The sequence below is a fragment of the Chaetomium globosum genome, genomic scaffold (assembly GCF_000143365.1).
Source record: "Chaetomium globosum CBS 148.51 scaffold_3 genomic scaffold, whole genome shotgun sequence".
Classification (NCBI taxonomy): Eukaryota; Fungi; Ascomycota; class Sordariomycetes; order Sordariales; family Chaetomiaceae; genus Chaetomium; species Chaetomium globosum.
In genome coordinates this window covers 769439-788648 of record NT_165978.1, presented here as the reverse complement: position 1 = coordinate 788648, position 19210 = coordinate 769439, and the positions used below count along the sequence as shown (strand labels likewise).

The 19210-nt window shown below is 55.4% G+C and overlaps 6 protein-coding genes across 6 annotated transcripts; 2 read left to right on the top strand and 4 right to left on the bottom strand.

The window, feature by feature from the left end:
* Nucleotides 1-378: 378 nt before the first annotated feature.
* Nucleotides 379-1253, top strand: CHGG_05541 (uncharacterized protein; the record flags this gene model as incomplete). Its single annotated transcript, XM_001221635.1, has 2 exons — nucleotides 379-854; nucleotides 923-1253. The coding sequence occupies 2 exons, from the start codon at nucleotides 379-381 to the stop codon at nucleotides 1251-1253; spliced, it is 807 nt and encodes a 268-aa protein (XP_001221636.1).
* An 885-nt stretch (nucleotides 1254-2138) lies between these two features.
* CHGG_05540 (uncharacterized protein) lies at nucleotides 2139-3152 on the bottom strand (the record flags this gene model as incomplete). The annotated part of the gene is made up of 3 exons (XM_001221634.1): nucleotides 2139-2498; nucleotides 2578-2853; nucleotides 2928-3152. 3 exons carry the CDS (start codon nucleotides 3150-3152, stop codon nucleotides 2139-2141), a joined length of 861 nt encoding a protein of 286 aa, XP_001221635.1.
* A 1900-nt stretch (nucleotides 3153-5052) lies between these two features.
* CHGG_05539 (uncharacterized protein) lies at nucleotides 5053-6922 on the top strand (the record flags this gene model as incomplete). The annotated part of the gene is made up of 6 exons (XM_001221633.1): nucleotides 5053-5310; nucleotides 5361-5531; nucleotides 5589-5756; nucleotides 5822-5891; nucleotides 6056-6411; nucleotides 6506-6922. 6 exons carry the CDS (start codon nucleotides 5053-5055, stop codon nucleotides 6920-6922), a joined length of 1440 nt encoding a protein of 479 aa, XP_001221634.1.
* Nucleotides 6923-7568: 646 nt separating this feature from the next.
* Nucleotides 7569-8361, bottom strand: CHGG_05538 (uncharacterized protein; the record flags this gene model as incomplete). Its single annotated transcript, XM_001221632.1, has 2 exons — nucleotides 7569-8063; nucleotides 8167-8361. 2 exons carry the CDS (start codon nucleotides 8359-8361, stop codon nucleotides 7569-7571), a joined length of 690 nt encoding a protein of 229 aa, XP_001221633.1.
* A 613-nt stretch (nucleotides 8362-8974) lies between these two features.
* CHGG_05537 (uncharacterized protein) lies at nucleotides 8975-12545 on the bottom strand (the record flags this gene model as incomplete). The annotated part of the gene is made up of 3 exons (XM_001221631.1): nucleotides 8975-9462; nucleotides 9803-9863; nucleotides 9972-12545. 3 exons carry the CDS (start codon nucleotides 12543-12545, stop codon nucleotides 8975-8977), a joined length of 3123 nt encoding a protein of 1040 aa, XP_001221632.1.
* A 5688-nt stretch (nucleotides 12546-18233) lies between these two features.
* CHGG_05536 (uncharacterized protein) lies at nucleotides 18234-18991 on the bottom strand (the record flags this gene model as incomplete). Its single annotated transcript, XM_001221630.1, has 2 exons — nucleotides 18234-18368; nucleotides 18446-18991. The coding sequence occupies 2 exons, from the start codon at nucleotides 18989-18991 to the stop codon at nucleotides 18234-18236; spliced, it is 681 nt and encodes a 226-aa protein (XP_001221631.1).
* Between the last annotated feature and the right edge of the window lie 219 nt (nucleotides 18992-19210).

Sequence of the window (19210 nt, the reverse complement as noted above, 5' to 3'; positions counted from 1 at the left end):
GAAGTCGTCGGTCAGAACCTTGTGTCATGTCTGGGCGATATCTTGGCTTGCTCGTCCAACCCTCAAAGCCGAATAAGCTATGGCGTCTTTGGAATGCTACAGCTTCAAAGCAAAAGGGATGATTAGAAATGCAATGTTTAAGCAAGTATGACTACCATAATGGCAGTGGCGAAGAAGCGAGTATGAGGACGGCATCCCGGCTTTATCTTATCGCCTGTCACCCCTCCCCCACCTCCCCCCCAGCAACGTCATCCATCATCACACTCACCGTTCACCGCCAACCCACTCCCTTCTCACCGCATCAAAAGCCATAACAAACAAACGCGACCCCGCCCAAACCAAAACAACACACGAAACAACAGGAAAAAAAAAAAAAAGATGTCCCGCAAAGGCGTCGGCCTCGCCGCCTTCGACCGCTCGCGCCTGACCTCGGCGCAGTACGCGAGCCACGGCTCGACGCTGCGCTCGACCAACGCCCAGGCGCTCGAGACCCAGCTGGCCGTCTTCCGCTCGCTGCTGCAGCAGTTTGCCCAGACCCACGCCAAGGACATACGCTCCAACCCGACCTTCCGCGCCCAGTTCGCCCGCATGTGCGCCGCCATCGGCGTCGATCCGCTCGCGAGTAGCAGTGGTGGTGGTAGTGGTGGGCAGTCTGGGGGTGGTGGTGGGGGGGTTGGGTCAATCTGGGCGCAGTTGTTGGGTCGGTCGGTCAATGATTTTTATTTTGAGTTGGCGGTGCGCGTGGTGGAGGTGTGTGGTGAGACGAGGGGGGAGAATGGCGGGTTGATTGAGCTGAGGAAGGTGCGCGAGCGCATTATGACGAGTCGTATGGAGGGAGCGTCGGAGATCACGGAGTGAGTGCCGCTGGGCTCGTTTTGTGGTTTTGATGTAGTGGACGAGCAGGTCGCTAACAAGCCCGCAGAGACGATATCCTCCGCGCCGTGGGCACGCTCAAGCCGCTGGGGTCGGCCTATTCCATCATCAAAGTCGGCAGCAAGCCGTACATTCGATCCGTTCCCAAGGAGCTCAACACAGACCAGAGCGCCGTGCTCGAGGCTGCCCAGGTACTAGGTTATGTCAGCGTGTCGATGCTGATGGCCAACTTGAAATGGATGCAGGCGCGAGCGCAGACGGCACTGGAAGACCTGATGGCCGAAGGCATGCTTTGGGTGGACAAGCAGAGCGAGGAATGGGAGTACTGGAGTCCTGGGTTTATGCTCGAGACCCAGGATGTTCTAGAGGAAACAGGATGAACTGCCCTCACGGCCGACAACGCAACGGAACGACCGAGACTCAACCTGCGGTATGCGCGGCCATACCCCTCGGCTGTACGGCTTTCTGCATCGATTACTTCCGCCGGTACTGCCTGTCATCCCCGACACCATGGACTGGAGAAATATGCCAGGGCCTCAAGCCTCGTGGGGTTTGGGGAAAGGAGAGAGCCACAGATCGATGAACATGTGATTGGGAAGAAACTGCCAAAGGCCACTCAACACCGAAAAGAAGCCAGGATGGCGCGGTTCGTACAAAACACAGTACAAGAGGGCTATGCTTAAAGCTAGAGCGGCGCTGCAAAGCGGGCTAGAGACCGTTGCCCAGACCTCCGGGGCAAGGTGTGTGAGAGATGGCTGTGCGGCTAGAGTACGGTGCAGGGGCTGGTGTTCGAGGGGAGTTCTCCAGGAACAAGCATACAGCTCGCCGCCCCGGATGGACAATTGGCTGCTTCAGGAACTACTACCTTGCAAATGCATTGGATGCTGCTGGGGTTCAAGATACGAGTCCAACTGGTGGCATGTCAACGTCGCGGGTTACGAGGTATCCAAGCTATTTGTATTCATCTACCCTTCCTTGTCGCAAATCCAAGCCATATCTGACTGACGTAAAGTAACAAAACAACGAACATTATACAGGTATCCCGCCCCGCCCCAAAACTCCCGCAAAGGAGCCTCTTCCAGAAGATCCACAATTCGTCATAAACTCTCGGCCCACTTAGACGCTATACCACCCACCCGCCATCCCATTGAAGGGAGGCAAGCTGTCAAGCGGCACCGTGGTCATATATTCATTCCACGCCACAATTCGCAGCAACACCAACATCAACACTGGCCATCACCGCCGACGACGCCGACACCCTCTGTTTAGTACGGAGGGTTGGGCCCGATGGGAGGGTAGTCCGGGCGCGGTCCGCCAACGGTGGATCCGCCGGGGGTGCGGCCATCGCCGAAGTGCCTCTTGCGCAGGGCGGAGAGGCGCTTCTTTTTGGCGATGGTGTTGATATAAATGCCGAGGATGAAGGACACGAGGTTGAAGAAGGGCATCCAGGTGTTCTCGGGCAGGAACTTTTGCGCAAAGGCGAGGCAGATGGGCGAGGTGATCCAGCTCACGCGCATCACCTTCCAGAAGCTGGCGCGCACCGTCGCCTTGACCTGCTGGAACGTCTCGGCGCCCGCAATGAGGGACATGGCGACGAGGTAAACGCCGTTTTGGATGGGCGCGATCTAAGGCAAGCGTTAATAGGAGGGTATCTAGGAAGGGGGAAAGGGGGGTTATGGATGATTTATCCAAAAGGTTACGTACCACCAGGTTGCTGAACAGGATCTGCAGGATCTTGGCCCGCAGGCTGGTACGCCCGCTGAAGATCTTCTGCAGGAGCCAGATCAAGAAGTGGCCGAGCGGCGCGCTGACGAGAGCGCCGTAAGCGGCCATCTTGGGCACGCGCGAGGTGAAGTAGTTGCTATGCTTGTTGCGGTCCTTGGCCAGCCATGACGCAATGAGCTCCTGGCTACCGGCCAGGGTACCAGCCGTCAGCATCTTGGTGCGCAGAGGGTTGTCCTCCAGTTGCTGCAGGTAGGTCTAAGAGGGGTGGCAAGGTGTTAGCCGAACGGGTTGGCGCATCATCATCGGAGTGTCAGCGCGGGGTGACATACGGCGAGATAACCCTTGGTGCCCGCATTCTTCCTACCGCCGGTGAGGGCGGTGCCGACAACGGCCGAGATGGGGTGCTTGCCGGTGGTGCCGGGCAGTTGTCCATGAGCAGCCTCGGCGATGGCGCTGGCGGTCGACCCTACGAAGCCGCCCTTGTGGGAGACATGGTCGAGGACGGCATCTCGGACAACGTCCTTGACGCTGTCCCGCTCGATCTTGATCGACATGGCTTCGCGATGGTCGTCAAATAGGCATCTAATGATAAGCGGGCCCTGATAGGGAGACCGGATTAGCCCTCTTGCACAATTTTGGCCTTGTGTGCGCTGCGCAATGTGCCGGCGATGCCGTGGTTGCGCCGGGTCAACGCTTTGTTTACAACGGGGATAACACAGCCGGATTGCTGGGGGGAATTGGGGGATTCGGCGGGTCTCGATGCACAGCAGTGTTCTTGGGTGCGTGACCGTTCGCGCTGAATGAGCGGTCGAGACAGGGGAGATGGAGATGGACTCACGATTGATGGAGAAGAGACTCCTGTTCGAGCGATTCGGGTTGGCTAGGAGTGAAATGTGCTGTCGTCGCAAAATCTCGCCTCGCAGCGTCGAAAACGAGTTGACCTGAGAATGGGGAGGCTGGTTTTTTGGATGGGGGACACAGCTCCCCTGTTTGCCGAGCGTCGCGGGCGTCGCGACTGGGCCAGAGTGAGGGGCGCGTGTGGAGACCTGGAAAGTAGGCCAAGGATGAAGCTCCTGATTGGTCGCATTGACGGATGGCCGAGGTTTTGTTTTCCCAGACGCCTTCCCCGTGCTCCCTCAGCTGTGAAGAAGCACGGACAAGTCAGCAAAGCGGCAGGACGGCCCCTGTCTGTGCAGGATAAACCCTGCCAATGTCTCGACCTCGGCCAGTCAACTTCCCACCACGATGCTGCTGCTGCTTCCCAGCCTGGCGACACTTCAATTGGTTGGATTGGGAGATCCGGTGTCGTTAGTTATCCGATGCGTGAGAGAAATCGGGCACATCGTCAAGCGGAAAGAGCCGAATTTAAGATTTTAAGCCGCATTCGAATAGCGTTGAGTCTGTTCAACGCGCCTCGGGGTGCTGATGCTGTGAGCTCGAGCGGCGGGTCTTGAGAGTTTATTCTTGATGACTTGCCTCAGCGGATGTGGAGAAAGGGGGGGGGTGGACTCCCGATTAAGAAGTCAAAAAGCTTACCGATTAACCGTCCGCCTTAATTAATGGAGGGGTATTTGGCTACGAAAACTCCTCAAGGAATTTCACTTCGGTGGGATTCGAACTCGCACCCTTATGGGTGTACCAGGACGAGTTTACAGGCTATGGCGGACTTCAGTGAGTCCGCACTCCCCCCGCTTCGCCAAACTGGTGTGTCTCTTTTTTGGAGGGAGTTGTGGGGGGGAGGCTTGGGCCATGTATATTAAAGGGCCAAGTAATAGGAGAGCAATGGGCGGGGGGGTTAGAGTTGAGATGGAAAGGGAATGATAAGGAGATTATGGAATGGGCGCTGAGGCCTAACAACTCAGTAGACTCAATAGAAATATGATGTTGAGCCATGGTTTTTGGTATTCCAGCGTCGAGAAGTGCCTAACACGGTATCACTATGAGATATGCTGTTGAGATGTATAAGCATAGTGCAAGAAGGCTGGGGGCACCAAGTACACTGGCAGTGTTGTGACGCCAGAACATCGGCGGTGTTCATGTAGGCAGTGGCGAGAGAGAACTTGCGTGAGTTGAACTCAAGCATGGGGCTACGGATCTGGTTATGCACGAGCTTGCAGACTCTTTCTTCATCTCGGCCTAGTCAATATCTCGATACGGAGAGCTACAAGTCTGGCAGCTGGGGAGGAACTGATACTTATCTGATCATTGCTTTCTATTCATCCACGAGGAGCGCGGTGCGTTCCCTGGTCTTTCGACTGAAGTTCTTCAGCAGTTGTTCTAGCAACAAGCCGCACAGTCACTGGCGGCTAAGAAACGATAGTTCCTTCTACCCATCGTGGTTCTCACCTCAAGCTCGCTGTCGACCAAGATTGTCCCTCACAACTTGCAGAAACTAGGCCTTTGCAAAAAAACAACTGTAATCCGCTACTAATCCGATACACATACGGCCCACGAATGGATTCGGAAACCCCAGGCCGTGGCAGCGGCCTTCCTCGCGGCATTCCACAGCCCCTCGCGGCTCCCCGGGAACGACCACCTCAGCAAAACCCGAATTCCTGGACACCAACATGCGACCACTCGGCTATGGCGGTCATTTACGAGGATGCCTTCCAGTGTATGAATTGTGGATTGTTTCCTCCGCTTGGGACACTTTATCGCTGCATCCTGGACAGGGAGTCTCTGATTCAAGACGCGTATAACGATGGATATTCAGTAAGTCGAGTGAAGCAATCGTGGCATAACGTTGCTGAGACGCCAAACAGGTCGCTTTTGACTCTATCGGTCGTTATTTCGAAAAAGAAATGTCTCTTGGAAAGTCTGGGCCTGACGTCCGAAGTGAGCCAGACAGCAGCCCTCTGACCGAGATGCCCGAGGAGCAGTTATCCTCTTATACGCCGGAGCAGCTTAGCATTTTAGAATCACAGCGTAACAACGTGCGCTATACGCCCAATATTGCACCTTACTCTTCTGTTTTCTGACCTGTTATCTAGGTCCACAACACAATAGCCAACGAGCGCAGCATTCTTGAACACCTCACCTCCGAGTGTGCGAGAGACAAATACCCCTACGACGCGAAACCGTGGGTTCCCGCGACGAAGGCCGAATGCCAATACAAAGTGTGCAGCCCGTGTCATAGACTGGGATACGAAAGGACTTGGGTCAGCCTGAACTCGATCCTAAACGAGGACATCCCGCCCAATGTTGCAACCGGATTCTCCTTCAGTTTCGCGAGGGAAAGGCCGATTTGCGACGCCTACGTAGTCAGAAATATCGGAGTCCGCCCTATTCCACTAGTAAGAACTACTTTATTATGTCTTTATGAGAATCTTAGTATCTAACCGCCCTCAGCCTCCGCATCATCCAGCGATGGCCTCCGAGGCTATTACCCCTCTACCCCCCATTGTCCCCTGATATGCGGCGAGGACAACAATTTAGCTTTACTCAATAATTACTATAGCCAATACACACCCCTACAGAGGTAGGGGGCCCCCCCGCGGGGCCGCAAAGGAACTCGCAAAGATCCAATCGGAGTGCCTCAGGGTGGTCGCTGGGGCCTACAAGGCTACCCAAATACGGAGCTTGGAGACAGAAACCTATTGCCCGCCCATCGGCCTGTACCTCAACAGGAGGCTCCTTGCCTTCGAGGATCGGGTTAGGATATCAGAGGAGGCGAGGCTAATCCGCCCAGACCCCTGCCACAATCGCTGCGATCCTGCGGCGGAGGCGCAGAAGGGGGAGAGGAAGACCCCGGCGGGAGATAGACGATATAGCAACGGCACTAGCGGAAAAGGGCTCAGGCGAATGGAAGAAGAGGTGGGCACAGGAGTGGGCCCCCCTCGAGTCGAGGCCGGAAAAGGAGGAGCTAGAGCCAGGGTCAACCGGCCCAGTACCAAACCACAAGAAACAGCTGGAGAGGTGGATGGAGGAGGCAATGAGAAGGGAGTGGATTGGAAGATGGGAGAGTGAGGTAGCTAGGGTGGTCGCTAGGAACCCGGGGCGGGCCCTCGAACCGGCCGATGCGACCGCGCGGTTCGACGCCTCTATCATGAACCGACACCGGTCGAGGGACCCAGCCTGGGAGCTATCGAAGGCGAAGAGTACTCTCCTAGTGCAAGCGAGGACCGGGAAGAGTGGGCTTCGAGGGTTCCTCTTTACTAGGAGGGTCCCCGAGGTAGTAACGCCGGTATGCCGCTGCGGTATGGCGCGCGAGACATTCGAACACCTCGTACTCGAATGCAACGGAGCCGCAGATAAACCTCATCCCTGGCCAGACGACGGCGCAGAGCTACTGGAGTGGCTAGATGACGTGAGAAGGCTGCCATAGTGGTGGGGTGGGTGCTTGGGCTGGGGAGGCTGAACGAGTTCCGGTTGGCGGTAGAGCTGGAAAATGAGAACAACGAAGAGGCCCGCGGCGGGGCCAAAGCGGAGTAGCAGAAGGGCATCGATGGAACAGAGGTTACGACTCATTTTATCTATTGCGTTACTTTGACCTCGGAAGGTGGGTGAGCCCTTTCGAGGAGATGGATCCACGGGGTAGCGGCAAGGCCGCAGCGGAGGTGCGGAGGTTTTCATCTAGCTTAGGCATGGTTTTTCCTACCGAGTTAATCGCTGAGGGACCGCATGTACTTGGTACCTAGCGTGATAAGAGAAATAATAATAATATAGCCAATACAGATGTCGTTAGTTATTGATGCTGTGAATGCCCGTGATCTGACGTGGTTCCTGGGCAGACTTTGGTGCTTGCTCTTGCGGCCTGCCACACTTTGTACCGTTTATATTATATGACCGGCATAGTGCTATATTGTTATCCCCAAATACCCAAGCACTTCCCCCAAAAACAGCGTGTTGCTGCCACGCCGTGCCTTCCATCAGGCCGACACATTTGAGCACTGAGGCGTCGGCATCACAACAACGGTACCGGACTCCCTAGCCGCCCTCACCGTTTGCCTCCAAACAGGCAGCCCACGACATCACATAGGAATCGCCTTCATCTCCTGCACCGTAAAATGCCTCCGCATCTTCTCCGCCCCGAGATCCCTCACCTCCTGATCCAGATGCTGCAGCAACACATCCCCCCACGAATCCATCTTAGCCTTCAAAACCCCCAACTCCAACTCACACTCCCTCTCCTTACACCGCCGCAAATAATCCGCCGTTTCATCCATCCCCTCATGAATAACCCTATGCTGCCGAAGCAACTCACACTCCTCCGAATCCCGCCGCTTCTTCCCCCCACCACCGCCACCCTTCTTCCCACCTCCCAACCCACCCGCTCCCGCCCCCGCCGACGTCGCCCGAAACTCGGGCATCTTGCGCCCCAGCAGCGGATACAGGTGGGTCTCCTCGATCGAGTGGTGCATCTCCAGGTAGCGCGCCAGCCGCAGCCCCTCGTCAATGAACTGCTTCAGCGACATGCCTGCCGGCCGCCGGTTGGTGGTGCAGGCCGTGTGCAGGGTGGTGTACATCTGGCGGAAGTGTTCGTGCTAGGGAAAGAGAAGGAGGGGGGGTGGGCTGTTAGACTTGGTGTGTGTGGGTTCGGGGGTGAGAGAGGGAGGGGTAAGTACATACAAAGTATTCCATTTGTTCGGCGAGGCGGTTGTAGATGCGGAATTCCTGCGGTGTTAAGGGGGGGAGGGCAGGTTCGGGTTCTGCTTCCTGTTCCGGGGCAGAGTCGGGCCCGGGGATGGGAGTCGGGTTGTCTTTTGCCGGCGGCGCTTCCGTGTTTGTGGGGACCACGTCCCCGGGCGTCATGTCTTGGGACATTGTTGCGTCAAAGTTTCGGAGCCGGCTACTACTTGTAAATAGACCAAAGATAAAGAAACGGTAAGAGGGTTACGCAGTGTGTTGTGGTTCGTTGGCTAGCTGGTAACCAGAAGTGATTCGGGGTATTAACTCTGTAGGCAAATTGGGGCGGTCTCTCGAGAGATATACCATGCGATGAAGGGACAGGCAGCCCTCACTGTAGCGGACTGGGAGATGCCTTTTTAGTTCCTGGAACCATTCCCATTGGCTGTATGTCAGCCATTAGTTAGTAATTAATCCACTAGCAAAACAGCACGGTGGCCCCCCTGCCCCCCAACCGCGCGGTGGCCGCATTCGTCTCGCCACTCAAGGAGTTTTCGACCGCGCGGGTGCTGCGATGCAACCTTGGCGTCGAGACAAAATCACATACCGTATCGACAGGACTTGATGGTTTCATGTAGCTCTCATTATCATTCCTTCGTTAAACTCGTCTTTATCTACCGCCACTGTTCTATATGACTCTGCAGCCAGGATGCCACCCCCGGTCGCCCAGGCCTCATCCCATACGAATCATGTATGTACGCCTGTAAATTGAAGGACATCGAAAACACCGAAACGCCATCCAAGCAGCCGGTTACTGATATTCCGGCTTGAGCGTCCAAATCGCCCGCATGCTCGACCCGCGTTTCTCCATCTTGGCCACCTTGCTCAGCGCTGCTTTGAACGCGTCTGCCTGCCGAGAGCCGCTGCAGAACCGGTTGAAATGGTCCACCAACAGCTTTGACGGCGCCTGACCATTGTGCCGCCTGATAAAATCCGGTATCATTTTCTCAAAATCCTTCGCTCTGAGATTTTGGTCCACTGCGCCGGGCGTACCCGGCCTCGAGTTGCCGGGGCTACTAGAGCCGAAGCCCTGGCGGTTGGCAACGCCAGCCAATATACTAGACGAGCCCGGCCCCCCGCGCCCACGCCGGACGTTGGTAGGCCGGCCGGCCTCACCAACCTCGCCAGTCCACGTCACGGTGCCGATGGGCACGTTCCGGGCTTGCTCGCCTGCCCAACGGAGACCGAGGGCCGCCTGTGCGGCTATTCGGTTGGCCTCCTGCTGGAGCATCTTACGATCTGCCTTTACGGTCTTTTTTGCCGTTAATGATTTCGTCGTGCTCAAGGAGGCTATGGACGCCTGACTTGGCGAAAAGCCCTTCCATGAGTCTGTCCTCCTCGTTTGTGGGCGGTGCCGATGGATCCTCAAACGTTTCGAGGCCAGCAACTCCGTCGATCTTGCGAAGATCGTCGTCTCTTTCATCTACGTCGTTGCGCCCAGTTTCGGGTGACCTGGTGCCGACTTGCCGAGGCTTGAGTGGCACCGCATCGTGTCCGGGTACGATGAGTTCCTTCGGGCCGGAGCGCTTGAAGTTTTTGGCATCACTGCCTTTGAAGAGCTCGCTCGTCTCAGTCACACCGTGCTCATAGGAGCTGAGACTGAAAAGATCGTGCAGGTCGTTGAGGTTGAATGTTGTTTGCTGTTTTGGGTCTTTTAATACCTTGTTTGAGAGAAATTGCTTAAAGATTTGGCGGTGGTATATCTTCTCTTCAATCGTTCCGGCCGTCATCAGCCGGTAGATGGTAACCTCCCTTTTCTGGCCCAGCCTCCAAGCCCGCTCTCTCGCCTGGACATCCGTAGAAGGGTTCCAGTCGGGGTCGAAAATAATGACGCGGTTGGCTCCCGTAAGGTTCACACCCAGTCCGCCGACCTTTGTTGTTAGCAGAAACACATCGAGCTCCGGGTCAGTGTTGAACTGGTCGACGAGCGTCTGACGTTGCTTGACCGGTGTTTTGCCGTCCATGCGAATGTACTTGATATTGTCGAGTCGCTGAATGAATGCTTCTATGACATCCAGCATTTGGACACCCTGACAGAACAGCAGCGTCTTGTGCCCTAGGCGCTTCCACATCGGGAGGAGCGACTTGACTACTGCCATCTTGCCCGATTTGCTTTCATCGCCCCACGCATAGCTAGGTTTGTTCTTTAGCCTCGGGTCCAGTAAATCAGGGTGATTGCAAATCTTGCGAAGGATATCGATTCCGTATAGTGACTGCCGCGTACGGTTGAGGATGGACGCCATGTCTTCAGACTTGAGGAAGAGTTCGTATGCCTCCCGCTGCGGCTTTGATAGCTTGCAGAAAAGCACCTGCTCGCTCTTCTTGGGAAGGTCAGCAGCGACATCGACCTTCAACCGCTGGAGTAGATAGGGGCTGATCGCATCCTTGAGCGTCTCAGCGCACTTCTGCGCAGTCATTATCTGCAAGTTCGTGGCATTGGCATAGCCTCCGAGCCTGATTGGTATCTCGAACTGGTTGCGGAACGCGACTAGGGTACCGAGACGCATGGGGTAAACGAAATCAAATAGAGACCACAGCTCAGTCAGATTGTTCTGCATCGGGGTACCAGATAGGATGATGCGGTTATGTGTGCGGAGCTCTTTGCAGTAAATCGTGATGGCTGTGTTCGGATTCCGGATTTTGTGGCCTTCATCGAGGACGGCGTAACCCCAGTCTACGGGGATCAAGACGTCGCCATATGTCTGAAGACCGGCGTATGTGGTGACCAGCACATGGCCCTGTTTGACCACTCGGTCAACAATCCTTTTCACGGCTGTGCTGGACTTGCTGGGTTTCTTCTCTTCCCAGTCGTCCACGTGATCTTCGATCTCACCCTCATCACGAACATTGAACATGCCGCTTCCGGATGAGTGCAAAATAGAGACGCGGAGTGGCGGCCACCAGCGATGAAACTCATTGACCCACTGGCGTAAGACGGTGGCCGGGGCAACCACAATGACGGGCTTATGTAGCGTTTTGCTGTAATGCAAGGCGGCGATGAAAGAAATCAGCTGCACTAGGGATTTGTGAGTTCCGCATCCCGGTGAAACGGTAGCAAGTGCGTTTAGGAAAGACAGACCTGTTTTACCCAGCCCCATCTCATCGCCAACGATGCCGCCGACCTGCTGGGCATAAAGCTCTGCCAGCCATTGTACACCGGTCTTTTGATAGTCGAAGAGAGAAGGGTAAATGTCGCCGGGAAGCTTCAGGCCATTCTCAAAATGATGGTCGGGTTGATCCGGCGACGGTTTGAGCCATTCCTCTACGCCATCCAACTCGCCGATCACCGGTTGGCCCATCGTCTCTTGGCGGCGGAGCCGAGCCCGACTTCGTCGCTCGGTCCAGTCCTTCAGTCTTCGCTGGTAGACGGTTTCGTTGCCATCGTCTATGTTGCTCAGATCAACCTTCTCCCCGGCTTCTCTGACCGCCTTCCCTCGCTTCCGTTTTGGGGTGGTGTCTGTCATGTCAAAATCATCGGAGGGAGAAGATTCGGGGCTGGCTGCTTCTGAAGCAGATCCATCCGGCATGAACTCATCGCCGGACTCCGAAGATGGTTTCTGTATCTTTTGTTTCTTGCGCGGACGAAGGGAGAACTCGGATTCCACGGCGGAGCTGGAAAGGCCCTCATTATCTTCAATGAAACCGGGCAATCTAAGATTTTGGTGGGAGCGGGGTCCTTCTCCAGCCTGCTCCTCAAGTTCATCCGCAATAGCCTCATCCTCAGCGTCGATTATGGCATCGGCGAGCTCCCCCTGAACGCCGCCGGGCCGGGGTCCACCAAACGAGGCGAAGGGAGTGATCTTTCCGGTCCGTATGAGATACTCGCGCTGGTTCTCACCGGGCAGTTTTCCACCGGCCGCAGAGGCTTGACTGTCTAATGCATCTTGCTGGTTCCGTTGCTCGATGCGGGCATTAAAGTCGGCAACGTCCTTTTCACAAATCTCGATCTCTGCATCAATCCTAGCAATTTCTCGCTGAATTCGTAGTGTCGCCGCCGGATCCGCTCGTGCGGCACGGAGTTTCTGCTGCTGCTGTTTTCGTTGGCCTTCCAACCTGGACTTGGATAGCTCAGCCTTCTCAATGCGCTTTTGATCTCGTCTGTCCTCGGCTTCAATCAAGGCGCGACTGGCTTGAGACGTGATATCCCGTTCGAGCTCGTCTTGATCTCGGACATTTTCGGTTAGGAGCTTGAGGGCTGACTCCTCGTCATCCGTGGCCGCTTCGCCGTTGCTTGGGGTCGAGGTGGCATCCTCAACGGGGGTAGGATTAGCGGTGTCGGTTAACGCTTGAGGAGAATTCGAGCTTTGGGCTCCGGAATCCATTGCGTTGTTGGCGAAAGGAAAAGAGTGGTAGGCTGCGCAGAGTTGAAAGAAGACGAAGACGAATAAAATATATATATTATAAATCCGCGAGGGACAAAGAACGCTCCGTGCTGGCGAGTCGAGTACTCGCGGGTGGAAATCAAGGGCGGCACATGCTGGGGCAATAGAATCGAGCCGATCTGCAAACGAAAATGATCGAGACAATGATGACAGGTGGGTCTTTTAGGTAGCCGGTGACGGTGTTGCGAAAGAAGGCGTCGATCTGAACGGAATCGCGAATAGCGTGGTGCTGGAGCGTGCGCGCTATCACGTGACCTCAATAGAAGATCTGAATGACGCACTGAAAGCCTGGCGCCGAGCTTGACTCCAACGTGGCTTACAACACCAAAGCCTCCTCTTTAAGTTACAGTTTGGCTTTGAACTACCACATACGACCACACCTGCCAGAAAACACGGGATCCCGTCCGCTCTCCCCTAGTTAAACTCGCAAGGGCCGGATCAGTAGTTGGGTCGGTGACGACCAGCGAATCCCCGGTGTTGTATGTATTTTGCATTTATTTTTTTGCCCCTTAACTGAGCATCAGCTTCTTGTTTTTCTTCTCTTCGTTTTGCCCACTTAACGAATTTGCTGTTATTCATGCGCTTAGGATGAAATACCCTCCAGATTTACGCGTCTGTTAGAATCTTAGCATCAAGAACCGAGAGGCAGGTGCGTGCATGAACATTTTTGGAGAGGCCTCCGTTTCCCTGGGTAGAGTTGCCGGCACATACACGCGGTGGGAATTTGACACGCCACGGTGTGCTGTGGAGGTATTCATGTGTAAATGATTCACGACGCGCATGATGCGTTTCTGCAAAAGGATAGAATACATTGGCTTATCTGACCTAGAAACTGTTGTGTCTCGGGGAGAGAGCACGAGGCGAGTGATTGTCGTCCTTCCCAGGGGTCAAATCCATCCGAGTGATGCTCGTCACCAGCAAGTACACCCTCCCACAAACCTACCTACTATGTATGCTGTTTTCAGCGGCACACGGCCCTAGCTCTTGGCCCACAAGGCTGGGGTACCCGTCCAGGGGTAAACGGATCATGGCTCAGAAAATCTTTATACACAGTAACCCCGAGTGGTCTTGCAGGGCGGGCCGCACAAATTACCGGCAGACTCGGTAGAGACGCTGCTATGTAGATATTGGAAGGAATGTGGGAATCCGCCATCCACACAAGAACCCAGGCAGGCTCGCAGGCCCTGGCAGGTAGCAATGTTCAACTTTGTTTCCCTCTCTCACCGTTATAGCTGCAACGTTGCGCACTCAAGGGTATGCCCCTGTCTGATCAGATATCAAGCCGGGTCACTCCAGGGACGGCGCAGCACTATGTACCCTCGCGGAAGGGGGGGGGGGGGGGCTTAAACTGCCCCCCGATTCCCGAAACTTGGAACCGCCCATGGGGTGCGTTGTCGTTGGCTCCAAGGCTCCGAGGCTCCAAGGCTCTCCGCCCCGGTCACATCCAGAGTGCCGCCCCGCCTTCAAGGGGTTCGAGGAAAATGCAGACCAATATTGGCGCCCAATGGGGGCCGGACACGCGCGATTGCGTCTCTCCTTCTCCGACGCCGCGTTCCTTGCACGTCGACCCTTCATCTCTCTCTTCTTGTTCACCGCTCCTCTGAGGGAACTCATACTGTTCTCGAAGCCGGGGCAAGAAAAGCAAGTTCAGATGCTTCCCGAGGCAGATCCGAGACGTCCCGAATAAGGCGACACCACCGCGAGTCCAGGAGGTGTTGGGGTCCAGGTTTTGTCCATCCCGCCAGAACCAAGATGTTCCGCATTCCCTTCGCAGGCCCCCGTTCACTGCCAATCGGGAGTGACCTGGCTTGTTCTGGGCTTAGCGGGTCCCAAAATATTTGTCTTATGATGGGTGATATAGCCCAAGCCAAGGAATAAGCCGTTCCACTCTTGCAGAACGCCTGGGCGAGTCGTCTTTCAAATCCTCCGGCTTTCAGGCCGTCGCCCGAAGCTCAGATTTTTCTGGTCAAGCTGGCCGCTCCTGGTCGAGAATCGAGGTCCCCATGGCGGAAGAACCCCGTGGTTGACTCGGGAGGGCGTCAGATGGGAATCACCCCATGTGGTAATGTTGTTTCACATACGGCGGATGAAAATAAGTGATCAATAATGTGGTTAACCACCATGACAAACGCAAAACCCGGAGGCTTTCCCAGCGCTTAGCCAGTGCCGCTGAACCAAATTCAGGCCTTTGGTGTTGTGCTGGGGCCGCCTCACACTGATACTGCATTGACGGAGACCCGGGTCGTTTTTTCGTGCCCTGCGGTAGTTGGGGTCAGCATCCAGTCGCGAGAAGGCATGCAGTCGGCGCAGGCCTCTGATTCTGGCCCCGAGAATGCAGGTCCCACTGGTTACCCGGCTGGAGTGGCCCGGCGGCCAGAGGTTCTAATTTAAACGAGACTGGAGCACCTTCTTCATCAGGGAGCTCCCAACAGCAAGTGTATGAGCTAGAATTCTCCCGTAGAGCAGCCTAAGTTGAACCAGCGTGTAGCCTGACGCATCAGCGTCGGCATCGACGTCAAATCGGCACTTCTAGCGAGAACAAGCAGATCAGATTACCAAATCTTCCCTGCATGCGAGCATGAATCCAGACATTGTGGCCCTAATCTCCGATTGGGTAGCTGCCCGTTTGTGGTCGTAATGTTGGGCAGCCCGTGACTCGCTTGAGCATATGAGCTGTGGATGCAGTCTGCTCCCGTGTTTCGACGCCTCGGCCACAGCTCCGGACGAGGCTGGGATTGGACAGTAGAATGCTCCCACCAAATCTGCTTGCCGCGCCCCTAGTAACCTGCTAAACTCGGATTAGGCCAAGCCAAGGAGGTTGTTGTTCTGGTTGTGGATAGCGGAGGAGGCGATAGCCGAAGTCGCTCACATCTCCCACGCATTTGACAGGAGTATCGGTACCGTCAATAACCGCGTCAAATACGGCCTTGCAGCAAACGCTGGCTTGCCGGAAAGAGATCGGCGTCACAGCCGTGATGCGAGGAGGTTGCCGCGATTGAGGCGGATGTAACTTGACGTTACCTTGAGCTTCGCTTGACCTGGCCATCCAATGCAAATCTGGGAGTGATAAAACTCAGTATGTCCGTCCCTTCGACGCCGTGGCTAGGAGTATGCCCTTCTGGTGGTGACCTCTTTGCCGAGAGGTGGGGGGGGGAGGGGCGGGCGCGCATATTTTCCGGCTTTCTTCCATGTCTTCGGCTTTGCGAGGCTGTCTGGACTATTGCGTTCTTGTCGACCGGAGGTTGGAGTTTGTCGAGCGGTCACCAACCACCCTGTCAGGGCAAGGGCTGGCTTGACGGCAAGTGATCGGGCCTGGGGTTTCGGCAGGGCAGGTGGGGAGACTGGGCCTCAACCTGCAGCGGCGCAATTGTTAGCCTGAAAGGATGCCTTGGGCCCTTCGCTCCACCTGTCCTTCCAACTCCAAATCTGGAAAGAGCCAAAACTGCAGTACGTCCAAGACCGGTTCGAACACAGAGGCTTTTTCTGTCGAAGCCTTTCAGGTCGATCACCTCCCTTTACCGCGTGATGCGGGCGGTTGAGGCGTTCGCGCATATTTTCAGGCTTTCTTCCATGTTTCTTCCCACAGGTTGGCGGTGATATTCGAGAGCACCCACAGAGTTCTAGTCGTCCGGAGGTACGAGCTCAGTCCAGCGGTCACCAACGCAACCTGGCAGCACCCCTAGCGCGAGGGGGACTACTACGGACGGCCCTCCTACTTAGGCAACTTCCTTCCGTTGGGAAGGACAGGGGCTCAACCTCCAACGCCGCAATTGCTTTGCTCGAACTCGGCAACTTGGGCCCACCGCCTATTCCATCATTTTCGCCCTCTCACTCTGGGAAGGAACCCAGGGAACCTTGGCAGCTAACGTTCCAAGAATGGTTTGAACACAAGGCTTTTTCAGTAGAAGCCCGTTTCAGGTCCATCCCAACTCCCCTTTAGCGCGTCACGCGGCGGTTTCGAATTTTTCTTTTCCTCGCAGGCGCCAGCAATTGTTTCATCCCACAGGTTGGCGTATGATTATTCGAGAAGCAACCCACAAGTTCATCGTCCGGAGTACGGTGTATGTGTACCGTAGTATTTACTTAAGTATATACGGTGTACCGTCAGGGATCCGCTATCTCTTGATTGCGCACTGTGATCACGGTGCGAAGGGACCCTTGAGTCCCTCGCGTTTAGCTTGGGAGACGGCTAATGACGAGCTTCCAACGGGCCAACGGCACACCTTGGTTCAATGGTCTTCATCGGTTCCATGTTCTTTGACGGCAAATCACCGAGTTCCGGCCGCCAAGTCAGGTTTTGGAGTTGTCGGCAGCTTCCGTAAAGGTACCGCGATTATTTTTGAAAAGTGCAACACAAACCGGGACAGGCAGCAGCAGTGCGAGAGGACCACCGCTGGTGCGCTGTCAATTGTGGCAGGTATCCGAGACTGGGTACTTGGGTCTTGGCGAAAACCGTTGCACTGCCAGGGTCATCTGGAGGATCGACATCGAAATCGACATGGGATGGAGCAAAGCCCATGTCACTTTCAAGCGAGCTGTCCCATTTGGAGCAGCGACAGCAAATTCATTGAGAGTCGCAAAAATGAAGAGAGCGGTAGAAATGTTATTTTTTGGTGAGAGCCCGCCCATGTAGCTAAACATTAACTGGTCTGATAAAAAAAAAAAGGACAAACTGGATCACAGCACCCAACGTCGTGGGGACTGGATCAGGCAAAAAGCGCATTAGAAACCATTCCTCCTGTGCCGGGCTTGATGCATCGTCGCAGCACCGCAGCCGACTTGATCGCAGACAAGCCCTGACCAAACCAAATCACACACCGTTCCTCTCCTTGATGATCATCCAGTCCATGTTTATCCAATAACCCTCCAACCCCGGTACTATCCCTTCCATGGATGCTATGCCTTCCATGGAGGTTAACAATCTAGGTCGTCATCATCACTCGGCCGTATACTCCGGTGGTGGGCCGGTTATCATATGCATCGTCTCTCCCACCAAGCTCTTTCTAATGCCTTGAAAACCAATGCTGTGTGGAAAAAGAAAGAAAAAAATTAACATAAGGAAATATCGAGACAGGTAGGTAAGTAGGTATCTTTGGCGGTTTCTGGGTATCTCCAACATTAAAGTCCGCCTCTTAGAAGTAAATCCAAACCCAACGCACCGCCTATTGACCGGGGAAAAACGCATGCAAGAAAATAAACCAAGGGTTGTGTCAAGGACAAGATACTATAAAAGAAAGAAGGAGTGGTGGATAAACGGGAGTAAGTGATCGAAGCTAAATCGGAACCGCGCCCTCAGGCCGCGGCCAACCACCATGCACCTCGCTGAAACAAATGTTGTAAGTGCCGACTATTATTGTACTGAGGTACATGTGGATTTCGAAAGATTGATGGACCTGATTATGTCGATTATTTTGGCTGCGATCTTGCCGCTGCTGGGTGTTCCGGCATCGTGTGACGGAAACTGTCACTTTGGGGCGTGGGCATGGCAAGAATCTCGTGCCGGCTGTGGTAGTTTCTGGTGTCCATGATTTGAGAGTTGTTGTGTGTATTTCGTCACGAAAGTTGTGATGGGTAAAGAGTAGTGTCCCCTGCGCCAGGAGCCGAAGCCCCTGGCGGAGACAGCGACTGCTATAAGTTTTCACCCGGCAACTGTGCCGCCCGTTCGCGACAAGCTGCCGGTGTAAAACCCGTGCCGACCTTGTTGGCGATTATGCGCCATTTTTCGTTTTCGTAGTCCTGGAGTGCAGTTCTGAGTTTTTGGTCCTGTAGTTTTGCTATTTGTCAGTCACTGTCACCTCCGTCTGTTGCTCCCGGAGTTCTTTCAGCAAAGGCACACTGACCGTCTCGTCTGTCCACTGCGTCGTCTTGGCTTTGAGCTTTGTACAGTAGCGCACTTGGAGCGTCCCACTCGATCTTCCGGGAAAAAAGTCCGCGATTTGTTTCCAGGTTAAATTCTTATTCTCCTTGAGATCAACCAGGAGCTGATCATCCTCTGGGGTGAATTTCAATTTCGGCCCTCTCGGCCGTGGGGCAGGTGCTGGCATTCCGGCCTGGCCCACCATGCTTGGGGCTCCTCCGCCACTGCTGTCCCCGTCCCGTCGCATGAGCTTGTTGGGCGGCCCGGTGTCTGGTAGTCGATGGTGGTGATGTGTCGGTGGGGCGGACGCCTGTCCGTAAGCGGCGCCCATGGGTGTCTGCTGCATCGACTCTAGATCGCTGTGTTCGAGGTCAGACATGTCAGGGACGGAGAGGCCGAGATCATCGGGCCGTGGCCGTTTTACTCCCGCAGTGTGGCCGTGTGTTGGAGTTAGAGATGGATAGAGGGGCGCTACAGCAGTATGGGGCGAAGGGCCGGCGCCGAAATGCGACGGCCCCGGATGCCCCATATGCCGGGCCGACGGGTGCCCAGCAAGGTGGCTCGGATCGGTGAGGATCGGGTGGGGGTGATGGGCGGTGTAGTGTTGGGGGCAGACCGTGATGCGACGGGTGGGGAGGGGGGTCTTGTAAGGAGGAACGGCCCAGTCTGCTGGATGAAGCTCGATGGTGTGTGCATCATATGGGTGCGGAGCTTGGGTCTTGCTCCCCGGAAGCAGCTCTTGGGGGCG